This window comes from Tupaia chinensis, unplaced genomic scaffold (genome assembly GCF_000334495.1).
Source record: "Tupaia chinensis unplaced genomic scaffold, TupChi_1.0 Scaffold144346_1, whole genome shotgun sequence".
In the NCBI taxonomy this organism is placed as follows: Eukaryota; Metazoa; Chordata; class Mammalia; order Scandentia; family Tupaiidae; genus Tupaia; species Tupaia belangeri.
The window spans coordinates 4,200,803-4,225,667 of record NW_006204205.1 but is presented as its reverse complement, the minus strand read 5'-3'; the positions used below and the strand labels follow the sequence as shown (position 1 = coordinate 4,225,667).

Sequence of the window (24,865 nt, the reverse complement as noted above, 5' to 3'; positions counted from 1 at the left end):
GCGATGCCGCAATCCCTTCTCCTCCATTCTCCTCTCAGGATCTTGGGCACGCACACACACGCACCTGGCATGAATTTAAGCCACCAGGTCCGGGACACAAACCGCGGTTGACTACATGGGAGTCCAGCGACATAGCCATTATGCTAACTGCTGGTCCCCGGAACTAATGACTTTTGATGAGATTATTTATATTGCCCTAGAAATGGAGCACCAATCTTTAGCCTGAGAACTCTCTGGAACTATTAAAAAGATCCTGAGGGGACTAGCAGGTGGCTTGGTGGTTAAGGTGCTGGAAACTCCCACATGGCCAATCATGGTTTGAGTCCCAGACCTGGTGACTTGGTTTCTCTCTCTCTCTGTGTGTGTGTGTGTGTGTGTGTGTGTGTGTGTGTGTGTGTATGTGTATGTGTATGTGTGTATCTCTGGTCAAATTAAGAACAAATGAATGAATAAATTAAATTAAATTGAAATAATTTTAAAAGATCCTAAGACCTTCCCTGATCCTGGGCTGCAGTATTCATGGCCACCACCCTCATGACATCATAGATGACATCGACATTGGTGCAGTAGAATGCCCAGTTACTTAAGAAACACAAAGGAATGGGACCAGCAGATGGCATAATAGTTATGTCCTTGGACTCCCATGTAGTCAACACAGTTCAAGTCCTGGACCTGGCAGCTTAAAACTCATGCCAGGTACATGTGTGTGCATGCCCAAGATCCTGAGAGGAGAGTAGAGGAGAAGGGATTGTGGCATGGCCATTCCCCCTGGGGAGTGATTTCTCACTTTCTGTCTATCTGGTGAGTGAATGTGCCCTATAGCAAAAAACCTGTCTTTTAAAAAAAAAAAAAAAGTTCAAAGGAAACTTTTAGTACAGGGTCATTTTACATAGTATGGGAGGGAAAAAGAATTCAGATTTCCAAAATGGCAGTGTGAGAACCTCCGTAGACTCGCTCTCCAGTGAAACAACCATAACTGGTAAAAAATTATGCTCTTGAACCTGCAATGGGTTCAAATATTAGTTTAAATGCATTTTATAAAAATTGCCAGTAATCCTGCTTCCTGGAGAGAGACAGAGAAAGTGAGTGAGAAAACACTCGCTTGGGGGTATGATCATGCTGCTTTCCCTTCTCCTTAATTTCTCTCTCCTTTTGAAATTTTGGGCATGCGTACACATTTGCCTGGCATATTTATCAAGCCATCGGTCCAAGACTCAAGTGACAGTTAGCACATGTGGGATCCAGCGGCCTTAATCATCACACTACTGGCTGACTCACAAAATGCATTTTGACTACTATTTTTAAGTGTGGTTCTAATGAATTTGTATCACTTTTGTACCATTGTGAAGTTGAAAAATAGTAGATTAAATTATTATAAGTCAAACACTGTATGAGTGCACGCACACACGCACACACACACACATTCTTAGAGTCTTTGGCAATTATCCTAAGGGCTTATAGCAGATGAAGAAATATTTATTCAAGAAAGTCTATTATGAAAAAAATAAACAGAAAGGGATAAAAATAAGTAAAAGAAAAGAAGAAAGTATATTGGTCTTGGTAAGAACAGCGGGGCTTTGGCACTTGATTCACAAGTCTCATCCTTCCTCTCCCACTCCTACCCCAGCACAGAAAGAGGGACAGTCCACTCTAGGTGGGTGTGGCCAAGAAAAGGAAGTGCTGTCTCCCCGCAGCTCCCAGTCAAGGTATATAATGTCTCTCCAAGAGAGAAACCAATGCCCTCCCATCCCCCTCACTCCACTCCCCAGTCTCTGAGCTCTAGTGGCAGAGGCCAAAATCCTGGCGAGTGCCATCAAGAGATCAAGGGATGCCATCTTCTACCCAGCCTCTACCCGTGGAGTGACGGCTTTACCCAGGTGCCACAGGTTGAAAATACTGGGGCCTTGATTGTCCTCGTCTCAGCTTATTCACAGGGCAGAGGTCCCGTGCTAGGAGAGACAAGACACAAGAGACCAGAGGCTACCTCTCCACCCAGTTTCTAGTCATAAAGTAAGGATTCGTGCTAGAAGAAACAGGCCACTTCCCTGCCCATTGCTGTGGAGCAGGGGCTCAGAGAGTTTGCCCAGGGAGAGAAGTAGTGTAAAAAAACAGAGAGCTCTGAAGCTGTGCCCACAGGAACTAACTTTATTAAAAACAGTGTGTGGAAAGTCAAGCCTAAGGTTGCTCTGAGAAACAATGAAGACTTTGGTGGTAAACAACTAAGAGGAAACTAGTCACTCTATTACAAGAAGCTAATCCAAGCTAGTTTACCCAAAAGAACCAGAGAAAGAGAGATGACCAAGAGAGACCTCTATGTCAGAATAAATCTCAATGACTACTCCTGCATGGGGGTATTGGGCAGTGGTCAAATGTTGAATAACCACAAAGAGATCCACACCCCAATGTGTTACAGTAAAAACTGCTGAAAGACAAAGGAAAAGTTTCGAAAGCAGCAAAAACATGACTTGTCACGCACAAAGAAACTCCAATAATATTCATGTTTCATTTTGCATTAGGAAATGAGGGCAGAAGGCAGTGAGATAACATATTCTTAAGTACCGAAAGAACAATAAGACTGTCAACTGAGAATCATATATCCAACAAAACTATCTTTCAAAAATGAGATAAAGCTATTCCAAGGTACACCAAAACTGAGGGGGGGATGGCGATGCCGCAATCCCTTCTCCTCCATTCTCCTCTCAGGATCTTGGGCACGCACACACACGCACCTGGCATGAATTTAAGCCACCAGGTCCGGGACACAAACCGCGGTTGACTACATGGGAGTCCAGCGACATAGCCATTATGCTAACTGCTGGTCCCCGGAACTAATGACTTTTGATGAGATTATTTATATTGCCCTAGAAATGGAGCACCAATCTTTAGCCTGAGAACTCTCTGGAACTATTAAAAAGATCCTGAGGGGACTAGCAGGTGGCTTGGTGGTTAAGGTGCTGGAAACTCCCACATGGCCAATCATGGTTTGAGTCCCAGACCTGGTGACTTGGTTTCTCTCTCTCTCTCTCTCTCTCTCTCTCTCTCTCTGTGTGTGTGTGTGTGTGTGTGTGTGTGTGTGTGTGTGTGTATGTGTATGTGTATGTGTGTATCTCTGGTCAAATTAAGAACAAATGAATGAATAAATTAAATTAAATTGAAATAATTTTAAAAGATCCTAAGACCTTCCCTGATCCTGGGCTGCAGTATTCATGGCCACCACCCTCATGACATCATAGATGACATCGACATTGGTGCAGTAGAATGCCCAGTTACTTAAGAAACACAAAGGAATGGGACCAGCAGATGGCATAATAGTTATGTCCTTGGACTCCCATGTAGTCAACACAGTTCAAGTCCTGGACCTGGCAGCTTAAAACTCATGCCAGGTACATGTGTGTGCATGCCCAAGATCCTGAGAGGAGAGTAGAGGAGAAGGGATTGTGGCATGGCCATTCCCCCTGGGGAGTGATTTCTCACTTTCTGTCTATCTGGTGAGTGAATGTGCCCTATAGCAAAAAACCTGTCTTTTAAAAAAAAAAAAAAAGTTCAAAGGAAACTTTTAGTACAGGGTCATTTTACATAGTATGGGAGGGAAAAAGAATTCAGATTTCCAAAATGGCAGTGTGAGAACCTCCGTAGACTCGCTCTCCAGTGAAACAACCATAACTGGTAAAAAATTATGCTCTTGAACCTGCAATGGGTTCAAATATTAGTTTAAATGCATTTTATAAAAATTGCCAGTAATCCTGCTTCCTGGAGAGAGACAGAGAAAGTGAGTGAGAAAACACTCGCTTGGGGGTATGATCATGCTGCTTTCCCTTCTCCTTAATTTCTCTCTCCTTTTGAAATTTTGGGCATGCGTACACATTTGCCTGGCATATTTATCAAGCCATCGGTCCAAGACTCAAGTGACAGTTAGCACATGTGGGATCCAGCGGCCTTAATCATCACACTACTGGCTGACTCACAAAATGCATTTTGACTACTATTTTTAAGTGTGGTTCTAATGAATTTGTATCACTTTTGTACCATTGTGAAGTTGAAAAATAGTAGATTAAATTATTATAAGTCAAACACTGTATGAGTGCACGCACACACGCACACACACACACATTCTTAGAGTCTTTGGCAATTATCCTAAGGGCTTATAGCAGATGAAGAAATATTTATTCAAGAAAGTCTATTATGAAAAAAATAAACAGAAAGGGATAAAAATAAGTAAAAGAAAAGAAGAAAGTATATTGGTCTTGGTAAGAACAGCGGGGCTTTGGCACTTGATTCACAAGTCTCATCCTTCCTCTCCCACTCCTACCCCAGCACAGAAAGAGGGACAGTCCACTCTAGGTGGGTGTGGCCAAGAAAAGGAAGTGCTGTCTCCCCGCAGCTCCCAGTCAAGGTATATAATGTCTCTCCAAGAGAGAAACCAATGCCCTCCCATCCCCCTCACTCCACTCCCCAGTCTCTGAGCTCTAGTGGCAGAGGCCAAAATCCTGGCGAGTGCCATCAAGAGATCAAGGGATGCCATCTTCTACCCAGCCTCTACCCGTGGAGTGACGGCTTTACCCAGGTGCCACAGGTTGAAAATACTGGGGCCTTGATTGTCCTCGTCTCAGCTTATTCACAGGGCAGAGGTCCCGTGCTAGGAGAGACAAGACACAAGAGACCAGAGGCTACCTCTCCACCCAGTTTCTAGTCATAAAGTAAGGATTCGTGCTAGAAGAAACAGGCCACTTCCCTGCCCATTGCTGTGGAGCAGGGGCTCAGAGAGTTTGCCCAGGGAGAGAAGTAGTGTAAAAAAACAGAGAGCTCTGAAGCTGTGCCCACAGGAACTAACTTTATTAAAAACAGTGTGTGGAAAGTCAAGCCTAAGGTTGCTCTGAGAAACAATGAAGACTTTGGTGGTAAACAACTAAGAGGAAACTAGTCACTCTATTACAAGAAGCTAATCCAAGCTAGTTTACCCAAAAGAACCAGAGAAAGAGAGATGACCAAGAGAGACCTCTATGTCAGAATAAATCTCAATGACTACTCCTGCATGGGGGTATTGGGCAGTGGTCAAATGTTGAATAACCACAAAGAGATCCACACCCCAATGTGTTACAGTAAAAACTGCTGAAAGACAAAGGAAAAGTTTCGAAAGCAGCAAAAACATGACTTGTCACGCACAAAGAAACTCCAATAATATTCATGTTTCATTTTGCATTAGGAAATGAGGGCAGAAGGCAGTGAGATAACATATTCTTAAGTACCGAAAGAACAATAAGACTGTCAACTGAGAATCATATATCCAACAAAACTATCTTTCAAAAATGAGATAAAGCTATTCCAAGGTACACCAAAACTGAGCATCTGTTTCTAGTACTTAGAAGAAATACTACAGGAAGTTCTTCAGGAACAAATTTAACAGAAAATTGCAAAACTTATATTCCAAAGACTACAAAACAAAAACGAGCTGAATAAAGGAATGATTGATTAAAGACATTCCATGTTCTGTTCATGGAACGGAAAGTTCAAGATGGCTATACTCCCTAAACTGATCTACAGATTTGATGGAAAAATGTTAGATGTCATTATGGATATGTAAATAAAAAACACAATGAGATACTTCTTCACACTCACTGGAATGGCTAGAATTAAAGGCACATAAGAACAATGGGGCCGGCAGGTAGCGTGGTGGTTGAGAGCACTGGACTCCCACATGGCTGACTGCGGTTCAAGTCCTGGACCTGGTGACTTGCTGTCTCATTTTTTTCTCTCTCTCTGTCCCTCTCTGGTCAAGTTAATGTGAAATAAATAAATAAAGTTAAAATAATTCCTTAAAAAACAATAGCAACACAGAATAACAAGTGCTGGGAGGGTTGTAGAGAAATAGAAACTCACATTCATGGCTGTTGGGATTATAAAATGGTATAGCTGTTTTAGAAAGCAGATCAGGAGTTGTGCAAAAGGTTAAACAGACTTACCACATAAGTCAACAATTCCGCTCTGTGTATATACCTAAGAAAAATTAAAACATATGTCCATGCAAAAATCTTGTCCACGAATATTCATTGCAGCCTTATTTACCAATAGACAAAAAGTGGAAACCACCCATATGTCTATCAATTGATAAACAGAAAAATACACTATAGTAGGCCCATACTATGGAATGTTATTTGACCATAAAAAAGAATGAGACCATTAAAAGGAATGAACAGCAGCCCGGACAAACTTTGAAAACATCATGCTAAGTGAAAGAAGCAAGTCAGAAAAGACTACATATGTTATGATTCCACTTATGCGAGATGCCCAGAATGAGCAAAACCATAAAGACAGAAATTGATTACTAGTTGCCAGAGGTGGGGGGTGGGGAGAGAATGGGGAGTGACTGCTATTGGGAATGGGGTTCTTTTTAGGGATAACGAAAATGTCTAAAATTAGATCCTGTGGATGGTTGCTCCATTCTGTGAAATACTAAAAACTACTGAATTGTACAGTTTCAAAGAGTGAGTTTTACAACATGTAAATTATATCTTGGGACTAGCTGATGGTGTAATAGTTACATCGCTGGACACCCGTGTAGTCGGCCGTGGTTCTAGTCCCAGACCTGGCGACTTAAACTCTCGCCGGGCACGTGTGCATGCGTGCCCAAGATCCTGAGAGGAGAATGGAGCAGAAGGGATTGTGGTGTGGCCATCCCCCCCCTGGGGGATGATTTCTCACTTTCTGTCTCTCTGTCTCTCTCTCTCTTTCCAGTGAGTATATGGGCCCTATTGCAAGAAAACAAAACAAAACAACAACAACAACAGAAAGCAACCATTATCTCAATAAAGCTATTATCAACAAAAAGAATTAAATAATCAGGGCTTTTTTTTTGGTTGTTTTGTGTTTGAAGATGACAAAGAAATTTCAGCCTTAAATCATGACCAAGTTATAAAGAAAGAATAGGGATGGATGTGTTCTCTGATCTTAGCTATTTCTTCTTACTTTTCTTCTGGAATAAAGGATAACTGTAAGAGGACACTATAAAAAATCCATTTTCAGGACCAGCAGATGGCGTAACGGTTATGTCACTGAACTCTCATGTAGTCCACTGTGGTTCAAGTCCCAGACCCAGAGACTTGAAACTTACACTGGGTGCATGTGCATGCATGCCCAAAATCCCAGGAGGAGAAAGGAGGAGAAGGAATTGCAGCATGGCCATCCCTCCAGGGGGGTGATTTCTTGCTTTCTGTCTCTCCAATGAGCACACATACCTCATAGCAAAAATCTCTTTTAAAAAAAATCCATTTTCATTCTTCAGTGGAACATTGCTTCTTTTTTATTCATTCATCTCTGGAATTGAAGTCTGTTTATAAAAGGATTTTATATATATGGTAAGAGCATTTCTTACTACAATTAGCTTTAGTAATTGAATGGAAGAATTCTTATGTCTGAGAACCTCTTTTACCTAGTCAGGTTTAAGTGTAACCTGCTTTGCTTATTCATCCATGCTGTTCTAAGTCCTGGTTTTGCTTAGTACAAAGGCATGAGGTTTGTAGAAAGGAAGTACCATTTAATTAGCCTTTAACGTGTCAGATGCTCTGCTTACATTTCCTGTCCAATGCACACGACAAACCCAGGAGAGGGGTTATTGTCACCTCTTTGAAGATGAAGAAGCAGGCTGATAGAAGTGAGAGTGGCCCAAAGACACAGCCAGAGGGGCAGAACCCAGAAAAACCTGTGAGCTTTGCTTAATATCAGATTTCCTTCCAGAGCTTGCCATCCTATACAGGTCAGAGGATAGGCTTATCTTTATGGTCTTTTATGGCTTTGGCAAAGGCTAAAGTTGGAGAGTTCAAAGATGATTTTCAGAGTATGTGTGTATAATCCCCAGTCCCAGAACCACACATTTCCAAATTCATTTTCTGTTACTCCTAATTGTTTAATGGTTTGTTAAGCATCCATGTGCCTAGCCCTGTGCAAGTATTAATCATCTAAAACATAATTACACAGACTACATAGGCTTTAGCTGTCCTTGTGGTGGGGCAATGAGGAGGAGGGGTGCCTCTGTCCCTCTCTAGTCAGAGAGCAAGGGTAAAGTGGCCCAGAGCAGAGCCCGCCCCTCACACGTGCACACTTGATCAGTCCTACAAAGCATGCTTGACCTGGAGCCCCGTGGGGGCAGACAATGTGTCCTTCTTGTGCCCCACACAGAGCATGACCTGGAGCAGGTGCTCAATGTCAGGTGAATAAATGACTAAAGAAGTCGTTTGGCCAATCCCCTGGGAGAACCTGGGCCGGTCACGTCAAGCTCTGTCAAACTTTGAAAACATCATGCTAAGTGAAAGAAGCAAGTCAGAAAAGACTACATATGTTATGATTCCACTTATGCGAGATGCCCAGAATGAGCAAAACCATAAAGACAGAAATTGATTACTAGTTGCCAGAGGTGGGGGGTGGGGAGAGAATGGGGAGTGACTGCTATTGGGAATGGGGTTCTTTTTAGGGATAACGAAAATGTCTAAAATTAGATCCTGTGGATGGTTGCTCCATTCTGTGAAATACTAAAAACTACTGAATTGTACAGTTTCAAAGAGTGAGTTTTACAACATGTAAATTATATCTTGGGACTAGCTGATGGTGTAATAGTTACATCGCTGGACACCCGTGTAGTCGGCCGTGGTTCTAGTCCCAGACCTGGCGACTTAAACTCTCGCCGGGCACGTGTGCATGCGTGCCCAAGATCCTGAGAGGAGAATGGAGCAGAAGGGATTGTGGTGTGGCCATCCCCCCCCTGGGGGATGATTTCTCACTTTCTGTCTCTCTGTCTCTCTCTCTCTTTCCAGTGAGTATATGGGCCCTATTGCAAGAAAACAAAACAAAACAACAACAACAACAGAAAGCAACCATTATCTCAATAAAGCTATTATCAACAAAAAGAATTAAATAATCAGGGCTTTTTTTTTGGTTGTTTTGTGTTTGAAGATGACAAAGAAATTTCAGCCTTAAATCATGACCAAGTTATAAAGAAAGAATAGGGATGGATGTGTTCTCTGATCTTAGCTATTTCTTCTTACTTTTCTTCTGGAATAAAGGATAACTGTAAGAGGACACTATAAAAAATCCATTTTCAGGACCAGCAGATGGCGTAACGGTTATGTCACTGAACTCTCATGTAGTCCACTGTGGTTCAAGTCCCAGACCCAGAGACTTGAAACTTACACTGGGTGCATGTGCATGCATGCCCAAAATCCCAGGAGGAGAAAGGAGGAGAAGGAATTGCAGCATGGCCATCCCTCCAGGGGGGTGATTTCTTGCTTTCTGTCTCTCCAATGAGCACACATACCTCATAGCAAAAATCTCTTTTAAAAAAAATCCATTTTCATTCTTCAGTGGAACATTGCTTCTTTTTTATTCATTCATCTCTGGAATTGAAGTCTGTTTATAAAAGGATTTTATATATATGGTAAGAGCATTTCTTACTACAATTAGCTTTAGTAATTGAATGGAAGAATTCTTATGTCTGAGAACCTCTTTTACCTAGTCAGGTTTAAGTGTAACCTGCTTTGCTTATTCATCCATGCTGTTCTAAGTCCTGGTTTTGCTTAGTACAAAGGCATGAGGTTTGTAGAAAGGAAGTACCATTTAATTAGCCTTTAACGTGTCAGATGCTCTGCTTACATTTCCTGTCCAATGCACACGACAAACCCAGGAGAGGGGTTATTGTCACCTCTTTGAAGATGAAGAAGCAGGCTGATAGAAGTGAGAGTGGCCCAAAGACACAGCCAGAGGGGCAGAACCCAGAAAAACCTGTGAGCTTTGCTTAATATCAGATTTCCTTCCAGAGCTTGCCATCCTATACAGGTCAGAGGATAGGCTTATCTTTATGGTCTTTTATGGCTTTGGCAAAGGCTAAAGTTGGAGAGTTCAAAGATGATTTTCAGAGTATGTGTGTATAATCCCCAGTCCCAGAACCACACATTTCCAAATTCATTTTCTGTTACTCCTAATTGTTTAATGGTTTGTTAAGCATCCATGTGCCTAGCCCTGTGCAAGTATTAATCATCTAAAACATAATTACACAGACTACATAGGCTTTAGCTGTCCTTGTGGTGGGGCAATGAGGAGGAGGGGTGCCTCTGTCCCTCTCTAGTCAGAGAGCAAGGGTAAAGTGGCCCAGAGCAGAGCCCGCCCCTCACACGTGCACACTTGATCAGTCCTACAAAGCATGCTTGACCTGGAGCCCCGTGGGGGCAGACAATGTGTCCTTCTTGTGCCCCACACAGAGCATGACCTGGAGCAGGTGCTCAATGTCAGGTGAATAAATGACTAAAGAAGTCGTTTGGCCAATCCCCTGGGAGAACCTGGGCCGGTCACGTCAAGCTCTGTGCCTTCATTCCTTCACCTGTAAACGAGGATGAAAAAAGCACCACCCCCCATGCTGGCAGAGATGCCATGAGGTGGCACAAGGCACTCAGTGTGTACTCACCGTGCTGTAGTTGTCATTCCATTATTGTCACTGGTGGGAGGCATGAGAGACGTGTGCTTCTATGCAGAGTGACCTCCCATCACCTATTCACAGAAATAAAAATCTGTGACCTGGATTTTTATTTCTTAAAGCAGAGCAGAAAGGCCCAGCTGCGTGGAGCTCACTGCTCTGTTGTAAGCACCTTGGTTGGAGGCCCTAAGGACTGAATGGTCATCGTAGCCACAGGAAGGCACAGCCAGTGTCCCTCCCCCACACAGCTTAGACCAGCTAATGGGCATGTTCCACAGGGGAGAGGGGGGAAATATGTTTTGAAAATGTTAGTGTTTGATTTGAAAGCATAACTCCAGAGCAGTGCCAGCCAGCTCACCCAGGATATTCACTATCAGCCTGAGCTGTCTGTCTGTTTGTGCATGTGTATTCAGACATGTGCAAGCACCTACAAGAGTGGTTCTGTCCCATCAAGAACAAGACCATCTCACAGGCCGCCATGGTGGTGGGGCAGTAATGCGCTGCACAAGAGCAGCCGGATCCGTGTGGAAGGTTGCCACTTTGGCTTCGCCATTGACTTGTATGTTCCGGGCACACGTGTGCCTGGGATCTGGCTGGCTGGGAAGGCTGGAGGCAATGACAGCAGGAAACCTCACTGTGGGTGTTTCTTTCTCTGTCTCTCACCCTTATAAAAATGAATGAATGAATGAATGAATAAATAAATAAATAAATAAATTTAAGGGGGGAAAAAAAAGAGGGCTGGCCCCTAGAGCCTAGTGGTTGAGGGAACCAGATCCCACAAGGTCAACCATGGGTGGAATCCAGCCCTACAGCTTGGAAAACACATTAGGCCCCTGTGCATGCCCGAAATCACAAAGGAATAGAGAAATGGAGAGAGAATTGCAGTGTGACCACACCCCATGGGGAGGTGCCTTCTCTCTCTTTATCTTTCTATCTCTGGAGAGCACACACGCCCACCCTCTGGCAATTAAGAAAAAAAAAAAAAAGACTCTCTCATTGGGTCTACCAAGTCACTGTTAACCAGAGGGAGTTTTCTGGGCCATAGCTAATGGGGACCTAAGACACACTCCTTGAACCCCAAAGAGCTTGGGGAGGTAGGGCGTTGCCTCCCCAAAAACAGTCCACTGGAAGAAAGACCCGTCTCCTGGCTAGCTGACTGAACTCCTGTGAACCCTGTGAACCCAGATGGAACTTTGCCTGACAATCGATCCTGTGTCCTACTACTAGAACCCTCACAACTTTCCAAAAAGACTCCTTGGGCATACCCAAAGGAGAGCCCTAGATCCAACCATGGGCAGCCATGAGCTCTAGCCACCTCCCCTGCCAGTGCTACAGGACCTCCAAAGGCAGATGGCACCCCACATGGCTTGGGGCAAGTGACCACTGCGTGCGCGTGGCCTCCTCCTGTGCTGCCTGGTGCTGATGGGGCTTCCTGGGCTCTTCAGGGAGGAAAGCAGGACCTAGACCCATGACTGCATGGTCTCCAGAAAGGAGAGCAGTCGGGGGCTGGCCTTCTCCTTCTCCTTCCCAGAACTTCTCCTTCCTGTCTCTGCTCCATTTCCCAAAGAGCCACCAGAGCCAGCTTCATGGGTGTACAATCCGTGCAGTCACACTGAGCCCCAACTTGGTTTCAGAGCTCTGCTCTTGATGTCTTGAAATCCTCAATCATTTCTGAATAAGGAGTTGAAAAATTCACAGGCTCTGGGCCTGTGAATTAAACTTTTGCAATGCCTGGCTACATATTTGACAGTTTTCTGTCTGTAAATCCTATCTATCCTCCCCTAAGGCAAAGTCCTGACACCAAAATACTTTTGAAACCACAAAAGAGAACACATGATTATTGGAAGAGCTTTTGTGCTCAACTGCAGATGGCATGGTAGTGGTTGATAATGGACACGTTAATATTTCTACCAAGCCTGAGGTTTTCTTGGCTCTGTCCAAGGCGAAGGGTGGTGATGAAGGCCTTCTTCCCATAGTCCTTGGGTAATTGTCTCCTGATGTCACATTCCTTGAAGAATTATACGGGATCGTATTTAATAAGCTCATTTGAAGTTTGAAGTTCATGTCCAAAGTTGAGTTCTGGGCACAAGTTTGAGTTCTGAGACCTGTGTTGGCATCTGCTCTGCCCATTTTCTTGCTATGACTGCAGACAGATCTTAATTTCATAGCCTCGGTTTACCCTTCTGAAAAATGGCTCATCCATCACAGCGTGGGGTCTTGAGCACTCATCCCTCTAAGTATCAGGGGCAGATCCCAAGCTCTTTCTGAAGCTCTAGCCAGTTACTTTTGGAGGTAGATGGCCCCTTTTTTTTTTTTTTTGAGAGGTTTTTGCTATAGGGCGTGTGCGCACACCAGACAGACAGAGACAGAGAGACAGAAAGCGAGAAATCACCCCCCAGAGGGGATGGTCACTCCGCAATTCCTTCTCCTCCATTCTCCTCTCGGGATCTTGGGCACGCACGCACATGCACCCAGCGTGAGTTTAAGACACTGGGTCCCGAACGTGAACCGCGGTCAACTGCGTGGGAGTCCAGCGACATAGCCATTATGCTAACTGCTGGTCCCGGTAGATGGCCATTTATTCAGACACATATCCCGTCTACCATTTCTGATCTGTAAGATGGCAGGCCACATGAATCTGGCCATACAATTTTAGATGGCTTATCCTCTTCCTGAAGCCGATGCAGGCACCCCAGGCAAAGCAGCTCGCCGCTAGGTTTGGACTGAGGTTTATCCTTGGATCGCATCTGCAAGGGCAGAGGCCAGTTCCTGGTCCCTGTTTTTTGCCTGCAGAGCTGGGGTTGGCCTTCCAGCCAGCTTTGTGAGCACTGTGAGAGGAAGCCTCATGCCACCTCATGGCATCTCTGCCAGCATGGGGGGTGGTGCTTTTTTCATCCTCGTTTACAGGTGAAGGAATGAAGGCACAGAGCTTGACGTGACCGGCCCAGGTTCTCCCAGGGGATTGGCCAAACGACTTCTTTAGTCATTTATTCACCTGACATTGAGCACCTGCTCCAGGTCATGCTCTGTGTGGGGCACAAGAAGGACACATTGTCTGCCCCCACGGGGCTCCAGGTCAAGCATGCTTTGCAGGACAGATCAAGTGTGCACGTGTGAGGGGCGAGCTCTGCTCTGGGCCACTTCACCCTTGCTCTCTGACTAGAGAGGGACAGAGGCACCCCTCCTCCTCATTGCCCCACCACAAGGACAGCATTCTAAAGCCTACGTAGTCTGTGTAATTATGTTTTAGATGATTAATACTTGCACAGGGCTAGGCACATGGATGCTTAACAAACCATTGAACAATTAATTAGGAGTAACAGAAAATGAATTTGGGAATGTGTGGTTCTGGGACTGGGGATTATACACACATACTCTGAAAATCATCTTTGTTGTTTTATTTTTTTGGAGAGGTTTTTGCTATAGGGCGCACGCACTCGCCAGAAAGAAACAGAGAGAGACAGAGAGACAGAAAGCGAGGAATCACCCCCCGGGGGGGATGGCCACACCACAATCTCCTCTCCTCTATTCTCCTCTTGGGATCTTGGGCACGCACGCACACACGCCCGGTGTGAGTTTTAGGCCACCGGGTCTGGGACGTGAACCGCAGTGGACTACATGGGAGCCCAGCAACATAGCCATTACGCTAACTGCTATTCCCAGGAGAGGACATTTTTACCCATGGACCAAGAATTGTGCCCTATGCCCCACCCTTCAACTTCTCAAACACCTTCCCTCCACTGTGGGTTACTGCCTTTTCTTCTTTTTTTAGCTTTTGTTTATGTATTTATTTTATTCATGATTGCATGCACACGCATGAGAGAGGACCTCTTTAGACAGTCTCATCATTTCACCACCCCTTCCCTGACCCTCCAGTTCATCGGGATCACAGCCACACACGCTCACATGCACGCTGCATGTTTCAGGCCAACTCTGTGATCCAAACCGGCAGCTGGCCATATGGCTTCCAGCCTGCAGTTCAGTTTGTTACCAATTGTACCACCGTTGGGCCCTGAGCTGAAGGGGCAATGCCAACTTTGCTTCATACAGCCTCCCAGGTGAGGGATCCCCAGTCCCAGCCGTGGCCTCAGCTCGTTTCTTGCTGTAATATAAGCAGAGGAGGAGCCGTCTCCCTCCCTTTTGGAAGGGGAGGCTGAGTCTCAGGGACAGCAGTGTCATCCCCCAGGTTAGTGGCCCCAATACACAGTAGAGCCAGGAATCCACCCTGTGGCTGCAGGCCTGTGCCCTTTCACAGAGACCACAGCCTGGCCCAGGGGAGGAGGGCCTGGCTGGCAGCCGTGCTAAGATCCCCTCGGCCTGGGCGGGGCTGGGCCTGCTGCAGGGTTGGCTCACTCTCCACGCTGTCTTCCTTGGCAGTGGAATCTGGTGTGTGACGATGACTGGAAGACGCCCCTCACCGCCTCCCTGTTCTTTGTCGGCGTACTCCTTGGCTCCTTTGTGTCCGGGCAGCTGTCCGACAGGTAAGGACACTGGGAAGGAGGGAATGTGGGGTGGGGTCCCTGCCATTCACTGCCCTTCTTGAGGTTGACTGAATTCAGGATGTTTGCACCCAGAGAAAGGGAACTCCTCGGGTCCCTGCCTCGGGGATAGGAGCAGCTCCCGTTCATCTTGCCATCGCCCCTTTGCCTGGACCTACCTTTGTTCATTCTCCCTTGTACATCCGGGACCTTGGCCAAGGTCAGGGAGAGGCCACTGGCCCACTGGAAAGTGGGGCCCTCATACCACAAACTCCTTCGTAAAACACGGTGCTGCCCTCCCCGCCCTAACCTCACCTCTGCGAGTTGTGTCCGGGGCAAGAGGTGGATGATGTGATCTGTCCATGGACAGCTGTTAGGTCATGCTGGACAGGGGGCACCAGTTCGCCCACTGCCGCGGCTGGGTGCCAAATCCGCAGACAGCCGGGCTGCTGCGGCCTCCTGGAGTGGTGGGTGCAGGAAACACATCCCTGCCCCTGTGTGTCCTGTGGTGAGCAGAGCAGGAAGGTGCAAGTGCTGAAAGACTGTGTCCTCAGAGGCTTCCCAGAGCGGTGCGGGTCCCTGCCCGCTCCCCAGCCTGAGACCCACATTTGGAAAATAGGCCAGGAGGCCGTTCTCACACCTGTGCTCCTTTCTACCCTCTGGTCACTACCAAAATGTGAAGTGAACACTTAACCCAGGTACAGTGTCGCCAACAGACATTGACGAAAGCTCTATCTTCCCTTAGAGCAGTCGTCTGCAATTTTGATTACGTATTAGATTCATCCGGGAAACTTTTTAAAAGCTTATTTATTTTTATTTATTGTAGTTATTTTTAAAAATCTGCTACAGGACACATGAGCTCACTAGAGAGAGGCAGAGAGATAGAAAAAAATTAAAGAAAGTGATAAAACAAGCCACCAGGTCTGGGACGTGGACCGCTGTCAGCTGTGTAGGAGTCTGGTGCCATAACCACCACGCCACCTGCTGGCCCCTCTGGGAAACTAAAAAAATCCCAGTACTCAGATTCCATCCCAGATAAGTAAGCATCTCAGGAAGCAAAGTGCTGGCATTAGTCTTTTTTAAGCTTTCCAGGTGACTCCAGGTCCTGGTGCCTTCACAGTAAGCCTAGAATCTCAAAAGGTATCACCTGAGCAGACGGACAGCTGGGGCCTCACCAAGAAGGAAGCTGGGAGTCTGTGTCAGGGAGAAAAGTCCGTGAGAGCCCTTGGAGGGGGTGTGTGTGGGAGGGTAGTCTGCAGATGCCTGATTGGAGCTTGAGTAACAGCCTTGCAACAACCTACACGTCTCACATTTTGCATCCCACTGTGTTCTGTAGGTTTGGCAGGAAGAGCATTCTCTTTGCAACCATGGCTGTGCAGACTGGCTTCAGCTTCCTGCAGATTTTCTCCATCAACTGGGAGATGTTCACTGTGCTATTTGTCATCGTGGGCATGGGCCAGATCTCCAACTACGTGGTAGCCTTCATCCTAGGTAGGAGTGGCTTCTGAGACCCGGGGTTTCTGCCTTCAACCCCGAAAGGCCAGGAGAGAGGAGGCCCCTGGGCTGTGCCTCACAGCTTGATCAGCCTCAGCTCTGTGTGGGCTGGGGAGGGGGTTATCCTGTCCCACGTGCTCTCTGAGTCAGACAGCCTGGGCGGGCACTCACGGGGAGCCTGCATTGTGCAGGGCCCTAAAATGCAGTGGGGAATCAGAGCGGGCAAGAACCAGCCATACAATCACTGAGGCACATTCTGGGGCACAGGGCTTGGGAGAGGCACAGAGGAGGGGATTCTGAAGAAGGGGTGGCCTGGGGGTGCCTTTGCTCTGAGCTTCTTCCTGGTGACCTATGAAGGGGCTTGGGGCAGTTGGTGTGGCTGGTACACAGGTGGGGAGGCACATGCTAGACAGGAGGACTTGGTGCTGGCCACCATCGTGGGGCAGGTCTGCTCCATGCTGAGTCAGAGCCCACCCACTGAGCATATCAGCTGCACGCAGGACGAGCAGCACCACGCTGATAGCAGGCCTGTCTCCAGTGGCGGCCTTGCTGTCAGGAATAGCAGGAGGCATGAGGGAGACTCGGCAGCTACCAGGCCATGACCAGGCCCCAGGGCCCTCACCTTCTCCTGGGAGGAAGTGAGGCGAGTGCCAGGCAAGTGGATGAGGGTCATCCCCTGGAGTTAGGGTCTCCAAGGGGCACCTCTGGGATGACACACAGCAATGCCTAGATCTCTGATGTGACAGCACATTCTGGCAGGCTCTGCCCTGTCCCAGTGTACCCCTGTTGTCACAGTGTAACCGATAATAGTGCCCCTCTCACATAATCTGGCCGTCTTGCTGCAAAAGCATGAGTCTAGTTAGGGGACTCTGCTGTGGAGAGGCTGGACGATCCTCCGGCTTTGGAGAGGCTGTGCTTTATTAGCGGAAGGCGTGAGCATCCTCTGTCAGGCTGCCAAAGATGGAGGGTTCACATTCCACTCCTTTAATTATTTGTGAAGAGCCCCTTGCCATGGGCCCAGTCTCAGTGCTTGCAGAGGGGAGGAGGGCATGGCAGAGGAGGGACGAGCATGCTGAAGCCGCATGATTCCAGCAGATGGTACACTCCAGCCAGGCCCCAGCAAGAGGGAGGCTGTTCTCCCAGCAGTGAGAAGGAGGGGGCAAGATTTTCCTGAAGATCATTCTGGTAGAGGGTACAGGGAGCTTCAGGCCAGAGGAGCTAGAAACAAGAGATTGCAAGAATTTGGGACAGAAATGACAACTTCTGAATGTCCCGTGGGCCCTGAGGTCACATAGCAAAGCCTATGTTCTCCTGTCCTAAATCCATCTATCTGTGGCGATCCTTCCTATAAAGAGCCCAATGTATGACCCTGCTTCAGCCAGACCCATACCAGAAACTAAGCAGGCCTGCCCCAGAAGGAGGACTCTGTCCCAGGCCTGCAGACCCCTATCACAGGCAGACCTGATGACCTGTGACACAGGGAGTCACAGGGAAGCCAGAGGAGCCCTGTCGCTGGGACTGGGAGCAAGGTTGGCATTTGTGCCAGGTAGTGGCATCCCCTGGTTCTGGGAATAGCCAACACTGAGGCCTCGTTTCCAGTGACAAAGGGTGCTTCAGGGGCTTGGAGTCTCTCTCCCCTTTGTGACCGGGTCAGGCAGGGAGAGCACACCCCAGGCCTCCTGCAGGAGAGGCCTGCCCAGTGGATTGGACACTACTATCCATTCCCTTCCCTACCCCCTGTGCAGCTCATGATCCTACGTGCAGGGCTGAGAGGGTAAGAGACCCCAGGGAGAGTCAGGCCATGGAAAAGGGGTGGGAGCTCAGGTGTGTCAAGCCAGCAAGCAGCAGGCTGGATACGGGTACAGGGGCCTCCCCGAGCCTGGGCGAGCGTATTTTAAGTGCTCTGGGAGTCTCCCTGGCTGTGCTCCATTGTACTCTGTTGACTTTCCATGCCCTGGTATGAGATTGTGCTAGGTTCTTCCCGTCTGAAAGTTGAGGGTCGTCCCCTGAAAACCTGCCTTCCCTGGAGCAGCTAGCGACAACCCCCTCCCCCAAGAGCTGGCTTGAGCAAGTTACCACGTAAGGACGAGGTGGCTTCTGGCTTAGCCACAGTGCAGTAGCGCCCTCTGGTGTTTCAGGGCCAGAATAGCCGCATTCTAGGTTTTGTTTGCCTGAAACAAACTGAAGGGTAGTGAGAAGTTCTGTCTGTCCTCTCACGTTTGCCTTCTGGTTCTAGACATGAGTGACGAGGCTCTGCGATGATCATCTCGGTCTTCGAAGTCCTCGTATTGATTTAGGAAGCTGAATTTCTCCCACCTCCAACGTGGTGCAGTGACAGGTCTTCTTGCATTGCTTTTAACGAGTGACTGGGCTGACCACTGGCGTGGTAGTTAAGGGGCTGGATCCCACATGGCTGGCTGTGCAGCTGGAGCCCCAGACCCAGTGGCTTGAAAAACACGTAAGGAGCATGTGCATGCATGCTCAAAATTCCAAAAGGAGAGATGGAGAAGGGATTGCACCATAGCCACCCCCATGGGGGAGGTGCTTCCCTGTTTTCCCTCTCTCTCTGTCTCTGTCTCTCTCTGGTGAGCACACATGCCTGCTAGCACAACTTTTTTAAAAAGCGAACAAGACTGCTGAGTAATAGGAGACTAGAAAACAGAAGAAAGGAATGATGCTACCCAAGCAACATCACGTGGGTGCAGCTGGGACAGTGGCACTGCCAGAACAACACTGGCTCAGGAGGAAGTGGCCCCTCAGATCCTGCCCACACTCTGGCTCCTCTCACAGTCTCCGACTGTTTCCCAGGAATGACGCCTTCCACCTGCCCACAGCACTCTGGATAAAATGCCAGCAGCATCTTGTTTTATCTCCCTAAGTGGCTGCTCAAACGTACCTTCACGGCCTCCTGTCTTGACTGATTCATTACTTCAGTACTCTCAGTACTCCTAGCATCCACCCCCCAGGCCCTGTGACACTTTGGGGTTGCTGAATTATTCAGAACTTTGCTTCCTCCGAGGACTAAATGGCCTTCTTTTCTTTAAGTGTGTATCTGATGACATTTTCTTTTATAGCTTTGCATACCACGGAAGCTCAGGGAAAATTGAAATTTAACTAGATTAGGTACGAAGCTATTATCAGCATGTATTTTTAAAATATTTTAAAATTGAAATATAATTTTTAGTCTGCTTGAGATGTCATAACAAAATACAGACTGGATAGGTCGAGCAGCAGAAATTTGTCTGTAGTTCTGGAGAGTGGAAGTCTAAGATCAAGATGTCGGTGGCAGGGCTGGTATCTGGTGAGGGCTCCCCTGGGGCTGCAGAGTGGACTGCGGCCTCCCTGTGAGCAAATGCTGAGAGAGAGAGAGAGAGAGATTCTCTTCTCACAAGACATTAATCCTATCAAATCGGGCCCGTCTTATGACCTCTTTATCTTTAATTAATTTCTTACTTCAAATATAGCCACCCAAGGGGTTAGGGTTTAACATATGAGTAATGAAGGTGGGGGAGGGACATAAACATTCAATCTGCAACAAATTTGCATACCATGATATTCACTCCTTTTTTTTTGCAGGGGGGGGGAGGCTTTTGCTATAGGGCACGTGCGCTCACCAGAAAGACAGAGAGAGACACATGCGCTCGCCAGCCAGACAGAGAGAGACAGAGAGACAGAAAGTGAGAAATCACCCCCCAGGGGGAATGGCCACGCCGCAATCCCTTCTCCTCCTTTCTCCTCTTGGGATCTTGGGCACACATGCATACGCACCTGGCGTGAGTTTAAGTAACCAGATCCAGGACTCAAGGCACGGTTGACTACATGGGAGTCCAGCAACATAGCCATTATGCCATCTTCTGGTCCCGATATCACTCTTTCAAAGTATGTAATTCAGTGGTATTTGTATGCATATATGTTTATGTATTTATATTTCTATATATGTTTCTATATATTTATATATATGTGTGTGTATGTGTGTGTGTGTGTGTGTGTGTGTATTTATCTTTTTTTTAGTTTTCTATAGGGCAGATGTACTTTCCAGAGAGAGAGAGAATGAGAAATCGCCCCACAGGGGGGCTGACCATGCCGCCATTCTCCATTTTCCATTTTTCTCTTGGGACTTTGGATACACATGCACATGCACCCAGTGTGGTTTTCAAGCTGCTGGGTCCAGGACTTGAACAGCACAGTCAGCTATATGGGATCCAGCTGCCATAACCTCCATGCTACCTGCTGGCCTGATTTTCAGTATACACACAAAGGCTGTACAACCTTCTACTCTAACACCAGAACATTACCACCCCAAAAAGAAACTGTCTTCATTAGCAGTCACTCCCTTGTGCCCCCCAGCCAGCACTAATCTACTCCCATCTGCACGGGTTTGCCTATCCTGGGCATTTCACATGACGGAATCATATACTGTGTGGTCTTTGTGACTCTCTTCCTTCCCTTAATGTTTCAAGAATAGCCTATGTCGTAGCATGAATCAGCCTCCCGCTGTATGAACACAGCTCATCTTGTTCATCCATTCACCAGCTGGTGAAGGGCTGGGCGGTTTCTGTTCTTGGCCATTGTGAACAGTGCTGCTATGGACATTCGAGTATACAGGTTTCTGTGGCTAAGGTCAAGTGATGACTATGTGAAACTTTTTGAGGAACAGCCAGACTGATTTTGACATCATCGGCTATACATTTTTGCTCTTTTCTCCAAAGCATAACTTTCTTTGTATTTTACTGTAATGTGACCATTATTTTATTGTATTAAAATTATAAACTGCCTCCAAATCTTCAAGGGATGAGCTGGGGAATAGATACATAAACATGATGCAGACATTTACAGGCCCCCCTCGTTTGCATAGAATTGTGTGAGGGAAGAACAGGGGGGGGACCCCGGGAAGAGCAAGGACTCCCCCATCTATTCCCGAGGAGCTCGCTGTCTGCTCAGCAGAGGCAGGTGTGGTTGTCCCTGAGGATGTGGGTTGCACAGGGCGGGGCAGATAACCTAGCTGGGTATGCACAGGTGGGAAAGGTTTCTTCCGACTCTCTGAAACACCTCTAGTCCCAGACACCTCAGATACGGGATACTCGATCTGTAGCACAGTTGAAGGAGCCCGGCTTTCTCCACAGCCTGACGAAGGGTACCACCAGCCCAGCATGGTGGGTCTCACCCGTATCCTAGCAGCTGCACCACCGTCTCTTCTCTTTTCTTCTTTTCAAAATTTTGCCAGAGGGGGCTGGCAGGTGGCATGGTAGTTAAGGGCACTGGGCTCCCACCTGGCCAACCACGGTTTGAGTCCTGGACCTGGCAGCTTGCTTTCTCACTTTTTCTCTCTCTCTCTTGCTCTTGCTCTCATTCTCTCTCTGCCCCTCTCTGGTCAAATTAAAAATAAATAAATTAATTAATTAAATTAAATTAAATCATTTCTTTTTTTTTTTCTTTGCTATAGGGCACATGCGCTCGCCAGAAAGACAGAGAGAGACAGAGAGACAGAAAGCGAGAAATCATCCCCCAGGGGGGATGGCCACGCCGCAATCTCTTCTCCTCCATTCTCCTCTCGGGACCTTGGGCACACATGCACACGCGCCCGGCGTGAGTTTAAGCCACCGGGTCCAGGACTCGAAACGCAGTCGACTACATGGGAGTCCAGTGACATAGCCATTACACTAACTGCTGGTCTCAATAAAATAATTTCTTAAAACTTTTGCCAGAGGACAGGTGCAATCACCAGAGAGACAGAAAAAGAGGAAAAGTGGAAAAGCACCTCTCATAAGGAACAACCATGATGCAGTCTTTCCATTTTTCTCTCCCGTTGGGATTTTGGGCATACACACACATGCGCCTGTGTATTTTCCAAGCCGCTGGTCTGGGACCTAACTGCACAATGGACCATGTGGGATCCAGCGCCCCATACCATGGATGGGCCCCAGCTTTGTGTTTTGAGCTGGAGCCTACTGCACCCCCTGTTGGTCATCCATGGAGGTGCATGTCCTGGCTCCTTGTTGCTGGGGCTCAGTAGTTCCTAGGACTGACCACAGCAGAGGGACCCTGATCTACACAGAAGTGAGCCTGGCTGCTCTGAGTTACTCCCTCCTGGAGAAGAATGCTCAGGTATAGATACAGGCCACAGGTCATGGAAACACTCCTAGGGCTACTTTGGTCCTCATCTTGGCCAGGATGACCCTTTGGCTTCAATGCCAAAGTCTCACTTCCAAGAGACACTCAGAGACCCAAGGAGACTGAGACCAACCTGGGTGTTTTCCCTAGGAGCAGAAAACCAAAGAGAAGAGTCCAGGGTGGGGATGTCCAGTCAGCAGAGCCTGGAGTCACCTCTGTCATCCATCTCCGTGCCAGATGAGTACAAGGAAAGTTTGCTGCAGCTGCAGAGATCCAGAGCTTCTCTCCCAGTGTTCCTCAGGAAGGCTAGCCGGCCTCTAGCTCGTTCAGTGGCCAGCCCCAAAAGGAAAATGCCAATCCTCACTTCTGAAAGTCTCTCTCATCTCCTCCTGTGTCTCTGCTGGAATCTCTGCTTTCTAAGGCTGAGGCTTTGCTGCAGGTGATTTTTTTTTTTTTTTCTTGTAGGCTAGAACAGTTTCCATCGATCAAACAGATCAGGCGTAAACCCTGACTACACCACTCAATACGTACATGTGCATCTGGGCAGCTACTTCAGCTCTTTAAGTCTCAGCTGATTATGTGTAAAATGAGAGAAATATTAGTCCTTACGTAACTGTGAAGAGTTGAAGACGTAATGTATGTAAATGCTTAGCCTGGGACCTGGCTTAAAGTAACTACTCAAAGAAAAAAAATGCTAGCTGTGAAGACGATGATGACAACGTGAGGTTAGGGAAGGGCCATTGTCCACAAGTCAGAGAGCTGGCAGTAATGCTTGCGGGGACCGATGTAGGTCCACGCTGTCCCTGTTGTTCTATGGGAAGCAGTGAGGTGGGCTTATACAGCTTCTGTCCGCCACAGATTCTCTGTAAAGTTGGAACAGCTCTGTTCTGGTCTGACACAGCTTAAGCAGGGACAATTTCCAGGGACCCAGTGGCATAACCTCCCCCATTATCCAGGTTGTCACGGTGTGAGGGAGCGCCCTTGGCCTTGCAGTTCTACAAGATTCTCATTTGGTCCTGTGTGCGCTCTCTTCTCCACAATCAAATCCTCTGCTGCTTCACTCTTTTTTTTTTTTTAACAACTATTTTACTTATTTATTTATTTATTTATTGTTACTATTTTCAAGTTTGGTCAGAGAGAGACAGAAACAGAGAGAGAGGGAAAGTGAGAAAACAAGCCACCAGGTCCGGGACTTGAACTGTAGCCGGCCATGTGGGAGTCTAGCATCTTTAACCACCACGCTACCTGTCGGGCCCTCTCTTCTGATTCTCTACGTGGGAATGCAGCATCTCCCACTCATGTCCATATCATAATCACAGCCAAAAGGTGTTGAAAACATGGCATGGTCCACCTCCCACTCACGTCCATATCGTAATCACAGCCAGAGGGTATAGAAACCAGGGCCTGGTCAGCAGGTTATTAAAACGGTAAGAAAAGACCTAGGAATGACACTCGCGCCTCCAAGTCAGGCCCCGTCCTTGGCAGTGAATGTACAGGCTGAGAAGTGGCCTGGGTGTTGAGGGCTGTCTGCGACATGGCATGAGGGACGCAGCATCTGTCAGCCTGGCCTTTTAAAATAGCTGCTCAGGAGGAAGCAACTGTGACAGCTCTCTCAGGCAGAAGGATGTGGGATGGGGACAGGCAGGCAATGGGGACAGGAAACCAGAGGAAGTCGTTTTGTGATGTCTCTGGAATTAACTCTGAATCCCTGAGCTGTGCTGGGGCTCACAAACATGACTGGTGAGCTTGAATGACCCTTGAATGATCTGCTTTGTATTTTCTGTCCTGTAGGCGGATCCCAAACAAAAGGCAGAGCTGTTGCCATTGGCCAGATCTCCGCCCCTGGGGCAGAGGACCAAGAGTGGCCTCTGGAAAAGGCCTGGAGCTCCGTGACAGAGGAGCTTGTTCTCGGGCTCCCCTGCTGCAGGGCCAGGCAACGTCTCTGGAAGAATTGGTGCCGCTGTGTGCTCTGCACCGAAGGCACCACTGTGCCTGCCTGCCCTCAATGCAGTGCTGACACAGAATGGTCTTGGGTCTTTGCGGTGTCCTGGGAAAGCTCCGTGGAGTTTGGGGAGTGTGTGACCAGGGGCGTGAATGGCCAGGGGAGTGTGCCCAGGGGAGTGTGCCAGGGGAGTGAGTGGCCATGGGAATGTGTGGCCAGGGGCGTGTGTGGTCAGGAAAGTGTGTGGCCGGGGGCGTGTGTGGCCAGGGGCGTGTGTGGCCGGGGGAGTGTGTGGCCAGGGGCGTGTGTGGTCAGGAAAGTGTGTGGCCAGGGGCGTGTGTGGCCGGGGGAGTGTGTGGCCGGGGGCGGGGGTGGGCGGGGGGG

General features: G+C 47.8%; 1 protein-coding gene across 1 annotated transcript in view; it reads left to right on the top strand.

Moving 5' to 3' along the window:
* The window catches only part of LOC102485454 (solute carrier family 22 member 4), a 63,996-nt gene that overhangs the window by 13,314 nt on the left and 25,817 nt on the right, over positions 1-24,865 (top strand). The window contains exons 2-3 of the mRNA XM_027767656.1: positions 14,834-14,937; positions 16,271-16,425. Of these exons, the coding sequence (XP_027623457.1) occupies positions 16,302-16,425 (124 nt within the window). The 5' untranslated portion in view covers positions 14,834-14,937; positions 16,271-16,301. The remainder of the gene's footprint in view (positions 1-14,833; positions 14,938-16,270; positions 16,426-24,865) is intronic.